The following is a 22,445-nucleotide window of genomic DNA, read 5'->3' on the forward strand; positions in this document are numbered from 1 at the left end:
TCTCTCTGTGCAAGTGGCGGCAAGCGCTCAGGGCGCTGCTGCAGCTCCTCCTCCTGTCGATCCTGTGCTAGATAATAATATCCCAGTGGTGGTTCAACAACCCCTCCCACCATCCCCTGAAGCATACATAAGCCCTCCTGAGCCGTACGGAGGTTGTGTGGAGACGTGCACGGACTTTCTTATGCAGTGTTCGCTCATCTTCGCACAACGTCCCGTCATGTACGCGTCAGACGCAAGCAAAATAGCTTATGTGATCACTCTGCTTCGGGGAGAGGCACGCGCTTGGGCTACGGTGCTTTGGGAGCAAAATTCACGGCTCCTTCACACATACACTGGGTTTGTGAGGGAGTTCAGAACTGTGTTTGATCACCCTAACAGGGGAGAGACCGCTTCAACCGTGCTGCTGTCAATGAGACAGGGACGCCGGAGCGCAGCCGCTTATGCAGTCGACTTCCGCATCGCGGCTGCGAGGTCCGGCTGGAATAACGCTGCGCTCCGCGCCGCCTTTGTAAACGGGACTTAGATGGGCTTATTGATCTCGTTATACGGTTAGACAATCGGTTGGAGGAACGCCGTCGGGAACGAGACGAAGGACGTGGCCGGGCGCGCGCCGTCCCTCTTCCTTCCGGGTCCGAGAAAGGTCCGCCCTTCCCACGCTCCCTGGCCTCTATGTCCCGTGGGGCGACAGCTCCCCCTGCTGATGAAGCTATGGACACGAGCAGGGCCACATTTAGACCACCTAATAGACAGGGAGGTTTCCACGCGGGGCGTGTTTTGTTTGTGGCTCAATGGAGCATCAATTGAGCGATTGCCCCGAACGGTTAAACACCAACGCCCGCCCCTAGAGACTGGGCTTAGGGTGGGCCAAAAAATTCACGTGGGACACACACATATTGCCGCACGACTCCCAGTTACAATCCTTAGTGGGGATTTAACCCTTCAGGCCCCAGCACTGGTAGACACAGGGTCAGAAGGGAATCTGTTAGACAGCAGATGGGCCAGGGAGGTAGGGCTCCCTCTGGTGGCGCTACCTACACCATTGCAGGTGCGAGCACTAGATGGCACCCTACTCCCTTTAATCACACACAAGACACCACCAGTAACTCTGGTAGTGTCAGGGAATCATAGGGAGGAGATTGAGTTTTTTGTGACTCCTTCTACCTCCCGTGTGATTCTGGGGTTCCCCTGGATGATGAAACACAATCCCCGGATTGATTGGCCGTCCGGGGTGGTGGTACAGTGGAGCGAAACCTGCCATCGGATGTGTTTGGGATCCTCGGTTCCTCCCGGTTCCCAGGCTAAGGAGCAGGTCCAAGTTCCCCCCAATCTGTCGGCGGTGCCGGTTGAGTACCACGATCTTGCTGACGTTTTTAGCAAGGATCGGGCACTCACTCTTCCCCCGCACCGTCCATATGATTGTGCCATCGATTTGTTGCCAGGCGTGGAGTTCCCGTCCAGCAGGCTGTACAACCTCTCCCGACCTGAGCGCGAATCAATGGAGACCTACATCCGGGACTCCTTAGCTGCCGGGCTGATCCGTAACTCCACCTCTCCGATGGGAGCAGGTTTCTTTTTTGTGGGAAAAAAAGATGGCGGTCTTCGTCCATGCATTGATTATTGGGGGCTGAACGAGATCACGGTTCGCAACCGATACCCGTTGCCTTTGTTGGATTCAGTGTTCACCCCCCTGCATGGAGCCAAAATCTTCACAAAGTTGGATCTTAGGAACGCATACCACCTAGTTCGGATCCGGAAGGGAGACGAATGGAAGACGGCATTTAACACCCCGTTAGGTCATTTTGAGTACCTGGTCATGCCGTTTGGCCTCACTAACGCCCCTGCGACGTTCCAAGCTTTGGTTAATGACGTCTTGCGGGACTTCCTGCACCGATTCGTCTTCGTATATCTGGATGATATACTCATCTTTTCTCCGGACCCTGAGACCCATATACGGCATGTACGTCAGGTCCTGCAGCGGTTGTTGGAGAACCGGTTGTTTGTGAAGGGCGAGAAGTGTGAGTTTCACCGCACTTCTTTGTCCTTCCTGGGGCTTATCATCTCCTCCAACTCCGTCGCCCCGGATCCGGCCAAGGTCGCAGCGGTGAGAGACTGGCCCCAACCTACAAGCCGTAGGAAGCTGCAACAGTTCCTCGGCTTCGCAAATTTCTACAGGAGGTTCATTAAGGGGTATAGTCAGGTAGTTAGCCCCCTGACGGCCCTGACCTCACCAAAAGTGCCCTTCACCTGGTCGGATCGGTGCGAAGCCACGTTTAGGGAGTTGAAACGCCGGTTCTCGACTGCACCGGTCTTGGTGCAGCCCGATCCTGGTCGCCAGTTTGTGGTTGAAGTGGACGCCTCTGACTCAGGGATAGGAGCCGTGCTATCCCAGAGCGGAGAAACCGATAAGGTTCTTCACCCGTGTGCCTATTTTTCCCGCAGGTTGACCCCAGCAGAGCGGAACTATGATGTGGGCAATCGAGGAGCTCCTTGCGGTGAAAGAGGCTCTTGAGGAGTGGAGACACCTGCTGGAGGGAGCGTCAGTGCCTTTCACGGTTTTCACTGACCACCGGAACCTGGAGTATATGACTGAACCCCAGGCAAGCCCGCTGGTCACTGTTTTTCGGCCATTTTGACTTCCGGATCACCTACCGCCCCGGGACCAAAAACCAAAGATCGGATGCCCTGTCCCGGGTGCATGAACAGGAAGTCAAGACCGAGCTGTCGGATCCACCGGAACCCATTCTCCCGGAGTCCACTATCGTGGCTGCTCTGACCTGGGATGTGGAGAAGACCGTCCGGGAGGCCCTGGCACGGAGCCCGGATCCCGTAAGAGGGCCGAAGAACAGACTATACATCCCACCAGAAGCCAGAGCTGCCGTTCTGGACTTCTGTCACGGGTCCAAGCTCTCCTGCCACCCAGGGGTGTGTAGGACCGTGGCAGTAGTCCGGCAGCGCTTCTGGTGGGCGTCCCTGGAGACTGATGTCTGGGCTTACATCCAGGCCTGCACCACCTGCGCCAGGGGCAAGGCTGACCACCAGAAGGCACAGGAACTTCTACAGCCACTTCCTGTGCCTCACCGTCCCTGGTCCCACATCGGTCTGGATTTTGTCATGGGCCTCCCGCCGTCCCGGGGACACACCACCATACTCACGATAGTGGACCGTTTCTCCAAGGCGGCCCACTTCGTGGCCCTCCCGAAGCTCCCGTCGGCCCAGGAGACGGCGGATCTCCTCGTCCACCATGTTGTCCGGCTGCATGGGATACCAACAGACATCGTTTCGGATCGTGGTCCCCAGTTCTCCTCGCAGGTGTGGAGAAGTTTCTGCCGGGAACTGGGGGCCACTGTAAGCCTCTCGTCTGGGTATCACCCGCAGACTAACGGACAGGTCGAACGTGCCAACCAGGAGTTGGAGCAGGCCCTCAGGTGCACGACCTCCGCACACCCGACGGCTTGGAGTGAACATCTGGCCTGGATCGAGTACGCTCATAACAGCCAGGTGTCCTCTGCCACCGGCCTCTCCCCGTTCGAGGTGTGTCTGGGGTACCAACCCCCTTTGTTTCCTTTGGTGGAGGGAGAGGTTGGTGTGCCCTCGGTCCAGGCCCACCTGCGGAGATGCCGTCAGGTGTGGCGCACCGCCCATTCGGCCTTGTTGAGGGCCCGGACAAGGGCTAAAGCCCATGCAGACCGTCGACGGTCCCCGGCCCCCACATACCAGCCCGGGCAGGAGGTGTGGCTTTCCACCAAGGACATTCCACTCCAGGTCGAGTCCCCCAAGTTGAAAGACCGATTCATTGGACCCTTCCCCATTCTCAAGGTCCTCAGTCCTACCGCAGTGAGGCTCCAACTCCCGGCCTCACTGCGGATCCATCCGGTCTTTCATGTCTCCAGCATAAAACCGCATCACACCTCGCCCCTCTGTGCACCCAGTCCAGCGCCGCCTCCTGCCCGTATTATCGACGGGGAGCCGGCTTGGACAGTTCGCCAGCTCTTGGACGTCCGTCGAATGGGCCGGGGTTTCCAGTATTTGGTGGACTGGGAGGGGTATGGACCCGAAGAACGCTCCTGGGTGAAGAGGAGCTTCATCCTGGACCCGGCCCTCCTGGTCGATTTCTACCGCCGACACACGGACAAGCCTGGTCGGGCGCCAGGAGGCGCCCGTTGAGGGGGGGGTCCTGTTGTGTGGGCCGCTGAAGAGGAGGTACTGCTGGCCCACCACCAGAAGGCTCCCTGCCTGAAGTGCGGGCTTCAGGCACGAGAGGGCGCTGCCGCCTCAGGAACAAGCCGTGGTGACAGCTGTCACCCATCATCCGTGACAGCTGTCACTAATCATCACATCTGGTATAAAAGCAGGAAGACACCTCCACCAAACTGCCGAGATATCATCTTCATCTGGAGGTAATACTCTCAGCCTTTTGTGATTTATAAATCTGTTATTGTGAGTGTTTGCAGGAGAACCGGTCGTTTTTGCGGAGGCTGTGCAAGACGGAGCTCCTTTTCATCTGAGACCGCTGCAACGTGTTGAGTGAGAGGTGGAGGTGGCATTCCCACCATTGTTACTGGGTGTTCACACACCCACCCTTTGACTGTCTTTTGCTTTCTGCCAGCAGTACCAGATCCGACACGCCGGGAAGGTGGCCACCTGGGGACTCCGGGACTTGGCGGCTCCAATATTCCTCGGGTTCAGGTGGCAGTGGAAATCGTGTGGTTCCGGTTCATTTCCAGACGGGCGTCTCCTATCGTCGAGCCTGCCCACACGACACCTTTATTAATTGACTGTTGTACATTCTGAATCTGCTGTGTTTGGTTGTGACGTTCACAACAGTAAAGTGTTATAATTTGACTCCTTCCATTGTCCGTTCATTTACGCCCCCTGTTGTGGGTCCGTGTCACTACACTTTCCCAACATGGTCAACATTATCATGACCCCATGGTGATCAAAAGTTATCAAAAGAATGTAATTAGGTCAAAAGGCGTGGCTGCTGGGGTTCGTCAAACTTTGGCGAGCTTTTTCAGTTCCAGGTACATCCAACTGGGAGGAGACCCTTGTAGTAAACATGGCTTCAAAGTTAAATCACACAAATCAAATCAATTTTATTTATATAGCGCCAAATCACAACAACAGTTGCCCCAAGGCACTTTATATTGTAAGGCAAAAGCCATACCATAATCACAAAAAAACCCCAACGTCAAAACGACCCCCTATGAGCAAGCACTTGGCGACAGTGGGAAGGAAAAACTCCCTTTTAACAGGAAGAAACCTCCAGCAGAACCAGGCTCAGGGAGGGGCAGTCTTCTGCTGGGACTGGTTGGGGCTGAGGGGAGAGAATCAGGAAAAAGACATGCTGTGGAAGAGAGCAGAGATCAATCACTAATGATTAAATGCAGAGTGGTGCATACAGAGCAAAAAGAGAAAGAAACACATCATGGGAACCCCCCAGCAGTCTAAGTCTATAGCAGCATAACTAAGGGATGGTTCAGGGTCACCTGATCCAGCCCTAACTATAAGCTTTAGCAAAAAGGAAAGTTTTAAGCCTAATCTTAAAAGTAGAGAGGGTGTCTGTCTCCCTGATCTGAATTGGGAGCTGGTCCCACAGGAGAGGGGCCTGAAAGCTGAAGGCTCTGCCTCCCATTCTACTCTTACAAACCCTAGGAACTACAAGTAAGCCTGCAGTCTGAGAGCGAAGTGCTCTATTGGGGTGATATGGTACTATGAGGTCCCTAAGATAAGATGGGACCTGATTATTCAAAACCTTATAAGTAAGAAGAAGAATTTTAAATTCTATTCTAGAATTAACAGGAAGCCAATGAAGAGAGGCCAATATGGGTGAGATATGCTCTCTCCTTCTAGTCCCTGTCAGTACTCTAGCTGCAGCATTTTGAATTAACTGAAGGCTTTTCAGGGAACTTTTAGGACAACCTGATAATAATGAATTACAATAGTTCAGCCTAGAGGAAATAAATGCATGAATTAGTTTTTCAGCATCACTCTGAGACAAGACCTTTCTAATTTTAGAGATATTGCGCAAATGTAAAAAAGCAGTCCTACATATTTGCTTAATATGTGCATTGAATGACATATCCTGATCAAAAATGACTCCAAGATTTCTCACAGTATTACTAAAGGTCAGGGTAATGCCATCCAGAGTAAGGATCTGGTTAGACACCATGTTTCTAAGATTTGTGGGGCCAAGTACAATAACTTCAGTTTTATCTGAGTTTAAAAGCAGGAAATTAGAGGTCATCCATGTCTTTTTGTCTGTAAGACATTCCTGCAATTTAACTAATTGGTGTGTGTCCTCTGGCTTCATGGATAGATAAAGCTGGGTATCATCTGCGTAACAATGAAAATTTAAGCAATGCCATCTAATAATACTGCCTAAGGGAAGCATGTATAAAGTGAATAAAGTTGGTCCTAGCACAGAACCTTGTGGAACTCCATAATTAACCTTAGTCTGTGAAGAAGACTCCCCATTTACATGAACAAATTGTAATCTATTAGATAAATATGATTCAAACCACCGCAGCGCAGTGCCTTTAATACCTATGGCATGCTCTAATCTCTGTAATAAAATTTTATGGTCAACAGTATCAAAAGCAGCACTGAGGTCTAACAGAACAAGCACAGAGATGAGTTCACTGTTTGAGGCCATAAGAAGATCATTTGTAACCTTCACTAATGCTGTTTCTGTACTATGATGAATTCTGAAACCTGACTGAACCTCTTCAAATAGACCATTCCTCTGCAGATGATCAGTTAGCTGTTTTACAACTACCCTTTCAAGAATTTTTGAGAGAAAAGGAAGGTTGGAGATTGGCCTATAATTAGGTAAGATAGCTGGGTCAAGTGATGGCTTTTTAAGTAATGGTTTAATTACTGCCACCTTAAAAGCCTGTGGTACATAGCCAAGTAATAAAGATAGATTGATCATATTTAAGATGGAAGCATTAACTAATGGATTAAGGATATGATTCCTTCTTTGTTATGTTCTCCATTGCCATATACCACCACTGTGCAGAGTAGCTACCTAAACTCTGTGAGTGAGATAGATTATCTCGTCAATAGCTTTACATCCTCATTGAGCACAACTTTGGATGCTGTAGCTCCTTTGAAAAAGAGAGCCTTAAATCAGAAGTGCCTGACTCCGTGGTATAACCCACAAACTCGCAGCTTAAAGCAGATAACCCGTAAGCTGGAGAGGAAATGGCGTCTCACTAATTTAGAAGATCTTCATTTAGCCTGGAAAAAGGGTCTGTTGCTCTATAAAAAAAAGCCCTCCATAAAGCTAGGACATCTTACTATTCATCACTAATTGAAGAAAATAAGAACAACCCCAGGTTTCTTTTCAGCACTGTAGCCAGGCTGACAAAGAGTCAGAGTTCTATTGAGCTGAGTATTCCTTTAACTTTAACTAGTAATGACTTCATGACTTTCTTTGCAAATAAAATTTTAACTATTAGAGAAAAAATTATTCATAACCATCCCAAAGACTAATAACTGCAATTTTAAAGTTACAGCATATATAGGACGATGTCCTAATATGTCCAATAAGCTAAATTTATTATTTGATTATTTTAGATGATAATACAAGTATAATTAAAAAAACTTTGTTCGCGATAAAATTCAGAGCATGCATTTTGATATCTATCTATCTATCTATCTATATTCTGGTCTGTCCTGGTTCCTGTCTGGTTCTGCCCTGTTGTTCCCTCTGTTTCCAGGTGGTGCGCTGTGAAGCTGGCTCGACACACCTGCATCTCATTTCCTCATTTGTGTATTTAAACCCGGCTCTTTACCTCCACCTTTACCAGAAACTCAGTGATTCGCACCTGGTAAATTGATCTCTGCCTGTTAATTCTGTAGGCAGAGGCTGTGCATTCTTATGCACCATTTTGTGCTCCCACGCTCAGCAATTTGAGCTCCCACGCTCACCGCTTTGAGCCTCCGTGCTCAGCATTTTGAGCTCCCACACTCAGAGTTTTAAACTCCAATGCTCACCATTTTGAGCTCCCGTGCTCACCGTTTTGAGCTCCCGTGCTCACCGTTTTGAGCTCCCGTGCTCAGCATTTTGAGTTTCCATGCTCAGCTAATTACCTGTAGCCGCCTCCTGAGTTTTCCTCACTCAGCGGTTGCCTCAGTTAATTCTTGTTGATATTTTCTCAACGCACACTCACTCTGAGTTTTCTGACTTCATTTAATTACCAGCTGTGCTTAATGCACCTCTTACGCTCAAGCACTTTGAACTGGAATATTTCTGTATTGAACTTTCCAGCGCTTGGATTTTCATGCACACCCACTCATCTGTGTCATCCCCTCAGTGCATCCACTCCTTGACAGCTCCGCAGACGACCACCTGGCTATGTTACCTCATTCCATCACTCATCATGTCCTGGTTCTGAGTCCACTGGGCTGCGACTCCCTGTTTCCACCGCAATGTGTCTACGCTCCAGGCTTCCTGACCAGTTTCAAATTCTGTTGCACATCCATTTGTACAATAACCTTGTTTGTTCATTCCATTCTCCGTTTTGGTCCTGGTTATAGGATACTTCAAGTCCGGTCCTGGGTCAAAGCATAACAAGGTTCCCAGTTCAAACCTCGCCCCTACCACATGTCTCCATGTAATGTGGAGTTGCGTCAGGAAGGGCATCTGGTATAAAACCTGTGCCAAATCAACATGCAGGCCCACCTTGAAGGTGCTGTGGTGACCCCTAATGAAAACAAGACAGCAGCTGAAGGGACTTACTTTACCTTCATATAGTTCAAGTACTAATGTTTGGCCTAATGTTCTCAAAATGTGCTAATGTTCCGAGAACAAACGTTCTTATAATGTTTTGGGAACTTTATTTTGTTAGCTGGGGATGACTTCATGGATTTATACGATACTGTACTCGCACCTCTGTAGAAAGTAGTAGTGTGTGGAACCTACTTTGCAGCACGGATGATAAAGCTGGCCAAGGAATGCTTTCCTTGCTGCTCATCACGGTGCAGATGTTGGTGCCCCAGCAGGAGACTATAGTCCAACACATTCAGTGAGCGAAGGAAGTCCACGTCTTTCTGAACTTGCTCTACAAACCAGGACTTCTGTTGGCCTACAGGAGGAACATGAGTGTTTGACTGGTGCCATGTGATTGGTGGTTGTGCTTGCTCTTTCAGCAGATCACATCACTGACATCCTGCCGTGTAATGACAGGGTGTTTCTGGACACTTACCTAATGAAATAAACTGGCCTTCAAAGTTATTGTCCTTCAGCACTTTGATGACTTGTTTTCCATGTGTGCTGGGGTCTGTCCATCTCCCCACTTCACAACCTTTAATGTCATACCTGTGCAACAAACACACACACACACACACACACACACACACACACACACACACACACACACACACACACACACACACACACACACACACACACACACACACACACACACACACACACACACACACACACACCCTCAGACTAACCCTCAGTCAATGCAAGATAAGAAACATACTGTGGAAAATAGAACCGTCGTACCGAATATTGATCCTCTCATCAGGGAAAAACACACTCTGCATGACAATGAAGTACTTCTGGAAAACAGTGTTCCACCTTTAGTACAGGACAGTGATCTAGAGTATATCATGCATGTTAGGTGTTGATTCAAATACCTTCATTTGACTGGGAATAACAATCCTGTGGACTCCTAAAAACGAGAAAGAAGGTATAAATGTTCAATCATAGGAGATCTGACTCTTCAGTGGGGGGGTGTCTCCCACAAATAGCACAAAAATATTTCACTCATGTAAACAGTTTTCCAGAAAGAAACAGTCACATGGAAGCAAGGAGTGTCCTCAGTGATTTGTGGGCTGTTAGTTTTGTGAGGCATGTAGGCTTCATAATGCAGTGAGTGAATGAATGAATCAATACATGGATCATTGAGTTCATCTCCTCCACTTTACAGTTTTTTCTAATTGCTAACACACTAAAATGACATCCATAGCACAGTTATTTTAACTGACAGACAGAGAACAAAACCTCCTCTCAAGTCTCCAAAAGTCTAAACACAGTTTCTGCTCTACACACATTTTGCAATTCAAAATGGCACTTTTTAAATGAACTGAACACGGGTCTCTGCATAAGACAACAATCTGACATAAAACCAGAAGATGCAGAAGGAAGACTATTGTGTGCCAGTTCTATGAGGCAGGATGCTGGGAGGCAAGAATCCGGAGTCCTTTCTCTAACTCTTGATTGAGACACTTAGCCTGTCTGTTGGCCTGAGGGTGGTAACCCGAGGTTAAGATGGCAGTGACCCTGAGGAGATGGCAGAATTCCCTCCAGAAATTAGACACAAATCCATGTAGCTTGAACACATTTGTGAGCATTACTTCGGCAGTTTCTTTTGCTGAGGGACGTTTAGGAGGGATGAAGTGAGCCATCTTGGATAATCTATCTACCATGATTAAAACAGCAGTATTTCCTCTAGAAGGCGGCAGACTAGTTACAAAGTCCAAAATGATATGTGACCAGGGACGAGTAGGGACAGGCAGTGGCATTAATGAGCCCACAGGCGGGTGGTTAGAGGACTTGTGAATAGCACACATTGGGCAAGCATTAACATACTCAGTAATACCTTTCCAGAACCTCTGCTGAACAACAAACTCTGTCTTCTTGATTTCCGGATAGCAAGAGAATCGACTGTCATGTCCACACCTGATCACGTCTTCCCTGAAAATGGCTGGAACGAAAAGCCTACCCTGGGGACAATCTGGCGGAACCGGAGTATTGCCTAAGGCAGATTGGACCCTAGATTCTATGTCCCACGTTAATGCTGACACAAAACAAGATGCTGGTAAAATAGTCCCCGGATTGGCCAGCACATTGACCAAGTCGCCCTGCCGTGACAACGCGTCAGGCTTGCCATTCTTGGAGCCAGGTCGGTAAGAGATTACAAAGTTGAAATGGCTGAAGAAAATGTCCCACCTGGCCTGGCGAGCATTAAGCTGCTTAGTGGTTCTAAGGTATGCTAGGTTCTTGTGATTGGTATAAATCAAAAAGGGAATTTGTGCCCCCTCCAACCAGTGGTGCCACTCCTCCAAGGCCACATTAACTGCTAACAGCTCACGGTTGCCGATGCAGTAGTTTCATTCGGCAGCAGTCAACTTTTTTGACAGAAAGGCGCACGGGTGCAACCTATTGTCTGAGGTTTTCACATGCAACAGGACTGCTCCATCACCAGTATTAGAAGCATCTACCTCAACCATGAACTGTCAAGCAGGGTCAGGGAGGAGCAGCACGGGGGCCACGATGAAGCGATGCTTTAGGACCCTAAAAGTCTTGTTGCACTCCGGTGTCCACATGAATGGCTGGAGGGATGATGTGACCTCGTGAAGTGGAGCTGCGACTGTGCTGAAATTACAGATGAATTTTGGCTAGAAATTGGCGAAGCCCAGGAACCTTTGTACTTCCTTATGGGCGGTAAGAACCGGCCAATCCCACACGGCCGCAACTTTTTCAGGGTCCATCTTAATCTCACCCTCTGCAATCATGAATCCAAGGAATGATACAGTGGGTTTGTGGAAGTCACATTTTTCAGCTTTAACGAATGGGTTGTTTTGCAACAAGGTTTGCAGAAAGGTGCGGACGTGGCGGGTGTGAGTTTCTAAATCGGTGGAAAAACTCAGAATATCGTCTAGATAAACGAAAACAAACTTATTAAGGTACTCGTGCAGCACTTAATTAACCAGGTTCTGGAAGACCGCTGGGGTGTTTGTGAGGCCAAAAGGTATGACCTGAGGGCGTTTTGTAATGTCCTGAGGGTGTATTAAAAGAGGTTTTCCATTAACCGCCTTGCTTAATATGAACGAAATGATATGAATTGCGTAAGTCGAGTTTCATGAATGTTGTTGCTCCCTCTAGAAGCTCAAATGCAGACAAGATGAGTGGCAGCGGATATCAGTTCTTTACTGTGATGTCATTGAGCCACCGATAATCAATGCACAGGCGGAGGGATTTGTCCTTCTTTGCTACAAAAAAAGAACTCTGCTCCTGCGGGTGCTGATGACGGTCTAATCAATGTACTCATTCATAGCGTTGTGTTCAGTAGCCGACAGAGAAAAGAGCTGCCCTTGAGGTGGGCTTGCCCTGGGCAGGGGTTCTATCACACAATCGTATTCCCGGTGAGGCAGTAATGATTTAGCTTTGCTTTTACTAAACACTGGTGCCAAGTCGTGATAGCACGATGGCAGCCCCACAAGGTCCAGGTTGGAAGTGGACTGAGCACATACAGGTTTAAACAGACATGAATTTTTACAAGCAGGTCCCCAGCCGGGTGAGTCATTTTATCAAAAACGTGAATGTTATGTGTCGACGCGAGTTGAGGAGCGGACCTGCGTCAGACAGAACCCAGCGCTAAAAATAACCAGAAAGCGGTTCCAACAACAGAAACAATTTATTTTTCACCTGTGCATAATAATGTGTACAAAACTAAAAGAACGTCCTTCTGGTGGAGTGACTGTTGGCACGCTCTTAAGCGCCCAAAAGGATAGAAGCCCGGCGTTCCTGGACCCACTACCACCAGACAAACACCCCCCAGGTGGACATGACAAACTGGCTCTGTGAAGCAAAGAAGAGGTGAGATAAGTCAGCAGTTACAACATCTTTCAAAAGACACATGCTATCAGCAACACATTCAGGTCTGTATTTTTTAACTTTATGCAAATGAGCAGCTTCTCACAACAAGTGGAGGATCACTTATCCTGTACGCCACAGCAGTGAGAAGCAAACTGCACAATTCTCATCACAATTCCAGTATACTGCGTAACAAAACACCAAGTTACTATCAACAATTAGTCGAACACTTAATCACCTTTAATGTGTGCTGACAGCAAGTGTCCTCACCCTTCCTTGCTTCACGGGCTCGATGTGTCAAACCCAGGCGCGGTCCTCAGCGTCTCACAAACGGACATCACAAGGTCGAGTTCCCGGCAGTTCTGCTTGAATCACACATGCCTTAAATGCAGAACGCCATCCAATTATCTGCTTCAGCTGAAAGTCTTTAAGGTTGCATGTGAGCACCAGTCACAGGTGCTACATATGATGTTGATGAGGGTGAGGACTCTTCAGCCAGCACCTTCTCCACAGAAGAATCAGTTCTCATGCCACCTGAAGAGCAAAGAAAAGAAAAGAACACCAAAACATCCAGCCACACCCCCCAACACACAATAGTACCCCCCCTCATCAACGGGAAGCCTCCCGGCGACCGAACAAACCAGGCCCGAGAACAGCACCTCCCTCGGGGGTCCACGTCAGGAAGCAGACAGCACCACGCTCCTAAGGTCCACCACAGACAGCAGGACAGGCACCGCAGCTGGAAGGCCGGCTGGAATCAACAAAAGCCCCAAAACATTCCCCAGTACAATTCAACACAGAAAAAAACATAAAACCCACCCAAAACCTCCCCAGGGGACCGTCCCATCAAACCCCGGGAAGAAAAGAAAAACTCTCAAATGCAAAAACCCAACACAGCCCCACAAACACAATACAAACGTAAATGCATAAAAGAAAAACAACAAACAACCCCCCCAGAATGACCTGCAGAGCCCAACCCCCCCCCCAGAAGGCCTTCATCGCCAGTTCCAGGAGGAACAGCCAGAACCATAATCCCACAAAGGTCCCCAGGTGTACATGGAGCAAAATGGCGCCCCCCAGGGGACCGTACCATCAATCCCAGGAGGTACCCTCCTCACAACCCCGGAACCCCAGACCCGGTCACACTTGGCTAGTTGGCCCCAAGCCAATTCCCCCCCAGAGGACCGTCCCATCAACCCTGGAGGTGGAACCCGGAAGGAAACAGAACAAAATCAAAAATCAACCCCCGGAGGACTACCAAAAACAACCCCGGGGGGATATAAAACGACCGTAAACCCTGTTACCCTCCCCGGCACCCCGAAAGACCCCGGGTCCCTCCCAGAGCCCCTCGGCGGCTCAACTTTGGCGAACGGCTCAAAACATTAAGCCGGAGAAGGGAACAGGAAAAAACTAACCCAGCTCCAACCCCAAGGCGCAGCAGAGAACCGGAAATACGTCCGGTGCCCCAACTCGACCATACCCCAGCCTCTCGGGAGGGGTGGAACTACCGAAATGGCGAACAGCAACAGATCGGCCCACCCCTCCGACTGAGGTAAGTCTCCGCTGCACCACACCCCGGCAACACCAATGACGAATGGTACAAAGGCTCACCGAGGCTGGAGTGGAACCGGGCCCTAACCAAACCAAGAAAAACGCCTCTAACCCCCCCCCCCCCCCCCAGGTGCAGAGGTCTTCTGAGAATGCTCAGCGTGACCAACCTGCACCACCCCACAACCCACAAGACAAACGGTCTTGGGGCAAGTGAGGTTGGGGTTAGGGATGTAGAGAAATAAAAAAACAACAAAATAAAACGACCCAACAACCCAAACAGAAAATACCTAAAAACACATAAAAAATTAACAATTAAGTGAGCCCAGGCGGACTTCTAACCGCCTAACAATCACTCCACCAGATACGCCTCTGACTCCCCATACAATTATAACCCCTATTTAAAGAAAACAAAACATTTACTCGTGCTAGATTTTTTTTTTTTTTTTTTTTTTTTATGCGTGTTATTTTGCCTGTCCCAGAACACTTGGAGATACGTCACCATTATTTCTCTTGACGCTTACATGTCGGGGCAATACAGTAATCTCTGCTGGTCCGAGCCGCATGGGCTCGTCAACAGGAGGAGCCAGAGGTCCCGTCGGAGGAGCTTCAGTGGGGCGAAGAAGAGGCGGCCCAGATCTGTGTCGGGGAAAGCCCCGATACGAAAAAACCCGCTCTGATGGGCGTCCTCTCTCGCGTCCACGCTCCTTCATCCGATCATCTAGACGAATCACCAACGATATTAGCTCATCTAAATCATTTGGCTCGTCACGGACTGCCGGCTCGTCTTTTAATGACTCATTTAACCCATCTACAAACATTCCTCGTAAAGCTGCGGCGCTCCAACCTGACTGAGCAGAAACCAGAGAACATTGCATCACCGCACAAGGCTCCGGACGACAAACAATCGGTTCGGACGCCGAATCTCTGGGTGACAGAGTTATCTGCACTAGTATCGATGATGCCGCAGCTGGAGCAGCAGGAAGCGGAACGGCTTGCGCTGCAAGCTCCGTAACACGGGCATCTGTTTGTTTAATTTGGTTTGCGAGATGCTGTAATTGCTCCCATATTTTCTCCAAGTGTTCTTGAACTTTTTCAGCAAAAGGAACCGCTTCTGCCGCTGGGTCCATTATGGAATGGCCGGGAACTACTGTTATGTGTCGACGCGGGTTGAGGAGTGGACCTGCGTCAGACAGAACCCAGCGCTAAAAATAACCAGAAAGCGGTTCCAACAACAGAAACAATTTATTTTTCACCTGTGCATAATAATGTGTACAAAACTAAAAGAATGTCCTTCTGGTGGAGTGACTGTTGGCATGCTCTTAAGCGCCCAAAAGGATAGAAGCCCGGCGTTCCTGGACCCACTACCACTAGACAAACACCCCCCAGGTGGACACGACAAACTGACTCTCTGTGAAGCAAAGAAGAGGTGAGGTAAGTCAGCAGTTACAACAATATCTTTCAAAAGACACACGCTATCAGCAACACATTCAGGTCTGTATTTTTTAACTTTATGCAAATGAGCAGCTTCTCACAACAAGTGGAGGATCACTTGTCCGCACGCCACAGCAGTGAGAAGCAAACTGCACAATTCTCATCACAATTCCAGTATACTGCGTAACAAAACACCAAGTTACTATCAACAATTAGTCGAACACTTAATCACCTTTAATGTGTGCTGACAGCAAGTGTCCTCACCCTTCCTTGCTTCACGGGCTCGATGTGTCAAACCCAGGCGCGGTCCTCAGCGTCTCACAAACGGACATCACAAGGTCGAGTTCCCGGCAGTTCTGCTTGAATCACACATGCCTTAAATCAATCAATCAATCAATCAATTTTTTTATATAGCGCCAAATCACAACAAACAGTTGCCCCAAGGCGCTTTATATTGTAAGGCAAGGCCATACAATAATGATGTAAAACCCCAACGGTCAAAACGACCCCCTGTGAGCAAGCACTTGGCTACAGTGGGAAGGAAAAACTCCCTTTTAACAGGAAGAAACCTCCAGCAGAACCAGGCTCAGGGAGGGGCAGTCTTCTGCTGGGACTGGTTGGGGCTGAGGGAGAGAACCAGGAAAAAGACATGCTGTGGAGGGGAGCAGAGATCGATCACTAATGATTAAATGCAGAGTGGTGCATACAGAGCAAAAAGAGAAAGAAACAGTGCATCATGGGAACCCCCCAGCAGTCTACGTCTATAGCAGCATAACTAAGGGATGGTTCAGGGTCACCTGATCCAGCCCTAACTATAAGCTTTAGCAAAAAGGAAAGTTTTAAGCCTAATCTTAAAAGTAGAGAGGGTGTCTGTCTCCCTGATCTGAATTGGGAGCTGGTTCCACAGGAGAGGAGCCTGAAAGCTGAAGGCTCTGCCTCCCATTCTACTCTTACAAACCCTAGGAACTACAAGTAAGCCTGCAGTCTGAGAGCGAAGCGCTCTATTGGGGTGATATGGTACTACGAGGTCCCTAAGATAAGATGGGACCTGTTTATTCAAAACCTTATAAGTAAGAAGAAGAATTTTAAATTCTATTCTAGAATTAACAGGAAGCCAATGAAGAGAGGCCAATATGGGTGAGATATGCTCTCTCCTTCTAGTCCCCGTCAGTACTCTAGCTGCAGCATTTTGAATTAACTGAAGGCTTTTTAGGGAACTTTTAGGACAACCTGATAATAATGAATTACAATAGTCCAGCCTAGAGGAAATAAATGCATGAATTAGTTTTTCAACATCACTCTGAGACAAGACTCACTTAGAGATATTGAGTAAATGCAAAAAAGCAGTCCTACATATTTGTTTAATATGCGCTTTGAATGACATATCCTGATCAAAAATGACTCCAAGATTTCTCACAGTATTACTAGAGGTCAGGGTAATGCCATCCAGAGTAAGGATCTGGTTAGACACCATTTTTCTAAGATTTGTGGGGCCAAGTACAATAACTTCAGTTTTATCTGAGTTTAAAAGCAGGAAATTAGAGGTCATCCATGTCTTTATGTCTGTAAGACAATCCTGCAGTTTAGCTAATTGGTGTGTGTCCTCTGGCTTCATGGATAGATAAAGCTGGGTATCATCTGCGTAACAATGAAAATTTAAGCAATACCGTCTAATAATACTGCCTAAGGGAAGCATGTATAAAGTGAATAAAATTGGTCCTAGCACAGAACCTTGTGGAACTCCATAATTAACTTTAGTCTGTGAAGAAGATTCCCCATTTACATGAACAAATTGTAATCTATTAGACAAATATGATTCAAACCACCGCAGCGCAGTGCCTTTAATACCTATGGCATGCTCTAATCTCTGTAATAAAATTTTATTGTCAACAGTATCAAAAGCAGCACTGAGGTCTAACAGAACAAGCACAGAGATGAGTCCACTGTCCGAGGCCATAAGAAGATCATTTGTAACCTTCACTAATGCTGTTTCTGTACTATGATGAATTCTAAAACCTGACTGAAACTCTTCAAATAGACCATTCCTCTGCAGATGATCAGTTAGCTGTTTTACAACTACCCTTTCAAGAATTTTTGAGAGAAAAGGAAGGTTGGAGATTGGCCTATAATTAGCTAAGATAGCTGGGTCAAGTGATGGCTTTTTAAGTAATGGTTTAATTACTGCCACCTTAAAAGCCTGTGGTACATAGCCAACTAACAAAGATAGATTGATCATATTTAAGATCGAAGCATTAAATAATGGTAGGGCTTCCTTGAGCAGCCTGGTAGGAATGGGGTCTAATAAACATGTTGATGGTTTGGATGAAGTAACTAATGAAAATAACTCAGACAGAACAATCGGAGAGAAAGAGTCTAACCAAATACCGGCATCACTGAAAGCAGCCAAAGATAACGATACGTCTTTGGGATGGTTATGAGTAATTTTTTCTCTAATAGTTAAAATTTTGTTAGCAAAGAAAGTCATGAAGTCATTACTAGTTAAAGTTAATGGAATACTCAGCTCAATAGAGCTCTGACTCTTTGTCAGCCTGGCTACAGTGCTGAAAAGAAACCTGGGGTTGTTCTTATTTTCTTCAATTAGTGATGAGTAGAAAGATGTCCTAGCTTTACGGAGGGCTTTTTTATAGAGCAACAGACTCTTTTTCCAGGCTAAGTGAAGATCTTCTAAATTAGTGAGACGCCATTTCCTCTCCAACTTACGGGTTATCTGCTTTAAGCTACGAGTTTGTGAGTTATACCACGGAGTCAGACACTTCTGATTTAAAGCTCTCTTTTTCAGAGGAGCTACAGCATCCAAAGTTGTCTTCAATGAGGATGTAAAACTATTGACGAGATACTCTATCTCCCTTACAGAGTTTAGGTAGCTACTCTGCACTGTGTTGGTATATGGCATTAGAGAACATAAAGGAATCATATCCTTAAACCTAGTTACAGCGCTTTCTGAAAGACTTCTAGTGTAATGAAACTTATTCCCCACTGCTGAGTAGTCCATCAGAGTAAATGTAAATGTTATTAAGAAATGATCAGACAGAAGGGAGTTTTCAGGGAATACTGTTAAGTCTTCTATTTCCATACCATAAGTCAGAACAAGATCTAAGATATGATTAAATGCAGAACGCCATCCAATTATCTGCTTCAGCTGAAAGTCTTTAAGGTTGCATGTGAGCACCAGTCACAGGTGCTACACATGATGTTGATGAGGGTGAGGACTCTTCAGCCAGCACCTTCTCCACAGAAGAATCAGTTCTCATGCCACCTGAAGAGCAAAGAAAAGAAAAGAACACCAAAACATCCAGCCACACCCCCCAACACACAACAGTGAAAACAGATTGATTCAGACATTATCATCTGAACTGATTGAGTGTGATGGGTAATGCAACCCAATTCATGGCCATCCATGGCTCGCACCACCAGAGGGTGCGAGAGCTCATACAGTTTAAGGTGTAGAGACCTGGCCAGAGAAGACAAAATCAAGTTTACATCAGAACCAGAATCAACAAATGCAGACACGGATACTGATGAATGGTCAGATATTAATTTAGCCAAAATCACATTTTGTGCTGAGGAAGGAAAAACTGAATTTTGACTCACCCGAATATTGGCTTTTGGCCGCATGGTGGCACCCCTGGCTTGACAATAGGTTATCATGTGACCAGAACGTCCACAGTAAAAACAAAGTCCACCTTCTCTGCATCACCGCCTCTCGGAGGAAGAAAGTTGAATGTGACCAAATTGCATTGGCTTCTCAGTGCTGCGGGGCAGAGCATCCGTGCTGACATAGCTGGAGAAGGACGAGCAGGCGGGGGGGTTTGCAGCACGTCAATCAGGAAGCCGCATGGCATGGCGAGGAAGGTCCTGCAGATGTTTTTGGTCCTTATGGCGAGTGCGATGAGCTGGTTAATGTCTTTGGGCAAATCTACGGCCACCAGCTGGTCCTGGATGTTTTCGGCAAGACCCTGGAAAAAACGTCATGGAGCGCCGCAGGATTTCAACCACTCTTGGCTGCCAGAATGCGGAAGTCCACGGCATAGTCGGCGACTCGGCGTTCACCCTGCCTGTGCCTCATGAGGGTACAGGCTGCTTCTTCCCCCAAGGTGTGGTGGAAAACCAATTGCAGTGCCGCTAAAAAAGCCAGAAGAAAGGCACAGGTTGCAGATTGGCGACCCCACTTTGCTGTTGCCCATGCCAAAGCACAACCAGTCAGGTGAGTGATTACGTAAGTTATCTTCGCCCTGTCAGACAGGAACTTACAAGACATGAGCTCAAAGTTTAACTCACACTGAGTAAGGAAAGGTCTGATGTCACCAGACTCGCCTGAGAAGCGTTCAGGCGGCAATAGCAGATAGTATTCAGGTTCAGGTACAGAAGCCAGTGCGCCCATTGACGGCCGCGATGGAGGCACACTGGTGCTGCCAGTGGCTTGAACAGTAGAAGCCTGATGATCTAGGCTAGACAGTAATTGTCCCATCTGGGTGCTCACCGACTCCATGAATGAGTTCTGGCATTTAGTGAGGTCGCTAAACCAGGAAGAGAGTGTGGTGAGGTGATCCTGTTGCTGTGCGAGCTGCTTACTGTGGTATTGTACTGCCAGCTTAAACGGGTTAGAGTCGGCTGTGTCCAGTGTTGGCCAGTTTGTACTATCAGGCTGGATGGTCAGGACTTGCAGGACACAAATGCATGGCTCAAAAAAACAGCTCTGGTTTTTAGAGGGCTTTACTGTTGAGGATAGCAGAGGTCGGTACAAGATTAAGCAGTCCAGGAAAAGCAGCAGTACAAAAATCATCAGGCAAACAGGTGTGGTCAAAACAACAGGCTGGAGGTCAGGTACACAAAAAGAGGCAGGCAGGACTATAGAATGCAGGAACAGAGCTGGAATGAAGTAGGCACAAGGCATGACAAACTGGTGAGGAACAAACACACCCAGTGAACTTAAATAACCGCAGGTGGTAATCAGCAAATCAGGAACAGGTGTGCATGGAAAGCACCAGAACCAGGGCGTGGCCAGAGACAGAGAAACACCCATCACCAAGATCCAAGGGAGAGAGACAAGAGAAACAAAGACAGGGAGACCCAAGCAGAGAAAAAAAACGAGCAAGAGAACAAACCAACCAAACCCAATGAAATGCAAAAATAACTAACAGAACAAGAGAACAAAACAGAACACCACGCAAAATTCAAACCCTGACAACCTGAAAAACAGTGAGGAGCAGCATCTTACATCTCATATATAGTGCAGCAGATAAGACAATATTTAGAGCAGAATCCTGCAAATGGTGATACAAGCATCAAATTCAGCACAAATAATTCATAGACATGAACTCTTTTAAAAACTGACTGGCCACTTGAATTTTCAATAGGCAGCCAGGTAGGGGTCAATTGTAGAATTACACAGGGGTCAAAATTAAAAGATGCTCCAATCATATAGAAAACTACACCACATTATTTGCCTGATCATAAAGATTTCAAGAAGGTATAGTTTGGACAATCTGTGACTGAATGTTATGGAGTTATGAGGTAAAAGCAGCAAGAATGGAGACAAAGGTCAGTTTCAGTTTTTTTTTCTTTTTCGTTTTTTAATGTGTAGTGTCTAAGCTGTATTTGTTGCTGAATCTGATGCTTGTATCACCATTTGAAGGATTGTTTCAGTTATCTGTTGCACTAATAAGCCAACAGAGCATGAACCAGCTGCTTTCTGTTAGCTTAAACGTGTATATAAGACCCCCCGAATTAAAGGAGAAATGCTGCTTTACCTGGACCTCATTTCTGTCATAAAATACTGTTGTTTACTCACCAGCAGGCTCGGACTGGTAATCTGTGATTTTGGGCATTTGCCCGGTGGGCTGCTGCACGTTTAGATGTGCGTGGGCCGGCCCTCCCATATTTATAGAGATTATGGAAATATACAGTGTTCTCGAACCGTGCGCTGCTGTCAACACGAGGAAAGTCTGTGATCGATGAAGCTACAGCATTTAGTCAGCGCAGCTGCAGAACCACTTCCCAAATTTGTGTCAAAATAAAAGTTCTGTAGTGTTTCATACACGGCGCAGTCTTATTCTAGGTTTCAGTTTTGCTTCCATTTGATCACACAATGGTGACTTACATCGAGCACAATGATTGACATGACCAACAGCCAATGACAATTGGAGAAGCATACAGGGTGGCCAATCAGATTGCAGGAAGAGCAGGCGGCCGCTCCCACCCCTGTGAATGGACTGACTCCTCGGCGCCTGGACTTCTCTCCACTCTTCTACTGACTACAAGGTTGGAATCGTTTCTTTTATCTTTATTAACTGTGCTTTACTTTTGTTAGTCTTTAAATGCAACAGCTACAGACTTCAGCTCCTTAATTTGCTGCTGTGTGAATCCTAGCAGTGGTTAGCTTCTCATTAGCATTATATAGCATAATCATTATAGAACTCTCTCTCGCTCACTCACACACACTTTGGAGACACAAAAGCTTTTTTCCGCTTGTGTGCTTTTGCTTCCGTTTTGTACTATGATCAAGGTGAAATGACAGTGAAAGTGTGTGTTTAGGTGTGTGTTCATGGTGTTTAGGTGTATAGTATTTGTTCATTGGGGGCTTGGTATGGACGGGTGGGTGTGCGTGTTTGGGGGTGGGTTCGTCGGGCCAATAGTGGGCTGGTCCAGAGGAAAAATGCCAGGGCCGAAATTCGTTCCCAGTCCGACCCTGCTCACCAGTATAAGTTTGGTGTGATTAGAAGTCCATAGTTCAAATGACATGTTCAGTTCAAATCTGAGGCAAACATTTTTCTTCTTCTACTAAGGTGGATTAGAACTTTTTGTGGTACACAGCACCAACTACTGGACA

General features: G+C 47.3%; 1 protein-coding gene across 1 annotated transcript in view; it reads right to left on the minus strand.

The window, feature by feature from the left end:
* The window catches only part of LOC117510042 (phosphatidylinositol 4-phosphate 5-kinase-like protein 1), a 127,497-nt gene that overhangs the window by 55,559 nt on the left and 49,493 nt on the right, over nt 1-22,445 (minus strand). Inside the window, exons 6-9 of the mRNA XM_034169651.1 lie at nt 9,652-9,686; nt 9,518-9,573; nt 9,210-9,322; nt 8,927-9,089 (exon numbers count right to left, since the gene is read on the minus strand). Coding sequence (XP_034025542.1) covers nt 8,927-9,089; nt 9,210-9,322; nt 9,518-9,573; nt 9,652-9,686 — 367 coding nt within the window. The remainder of the gene's footprint in view (nt 1-8,926; nt 9,090-9,209; nt 9,323-9,517; nt 9,574-9,651; nt 9,687-22,445) is intronic.

The sequence above is a fragment of the Thalassophryne amazonica genome, chromosome 5 (genome assembly GCF_902500255.1).
Source record: "Thalassophryne amazonica chromosome 5, fThaAma1.1, whole genome shotgun sequence".
Lineage (NCBI taxonomy): Eukaryota > Metazoa > Chordata > Actinopteri > Batrachoidiformes > Batrachoididae > Thalassophryne > Thalassophryne amazonica.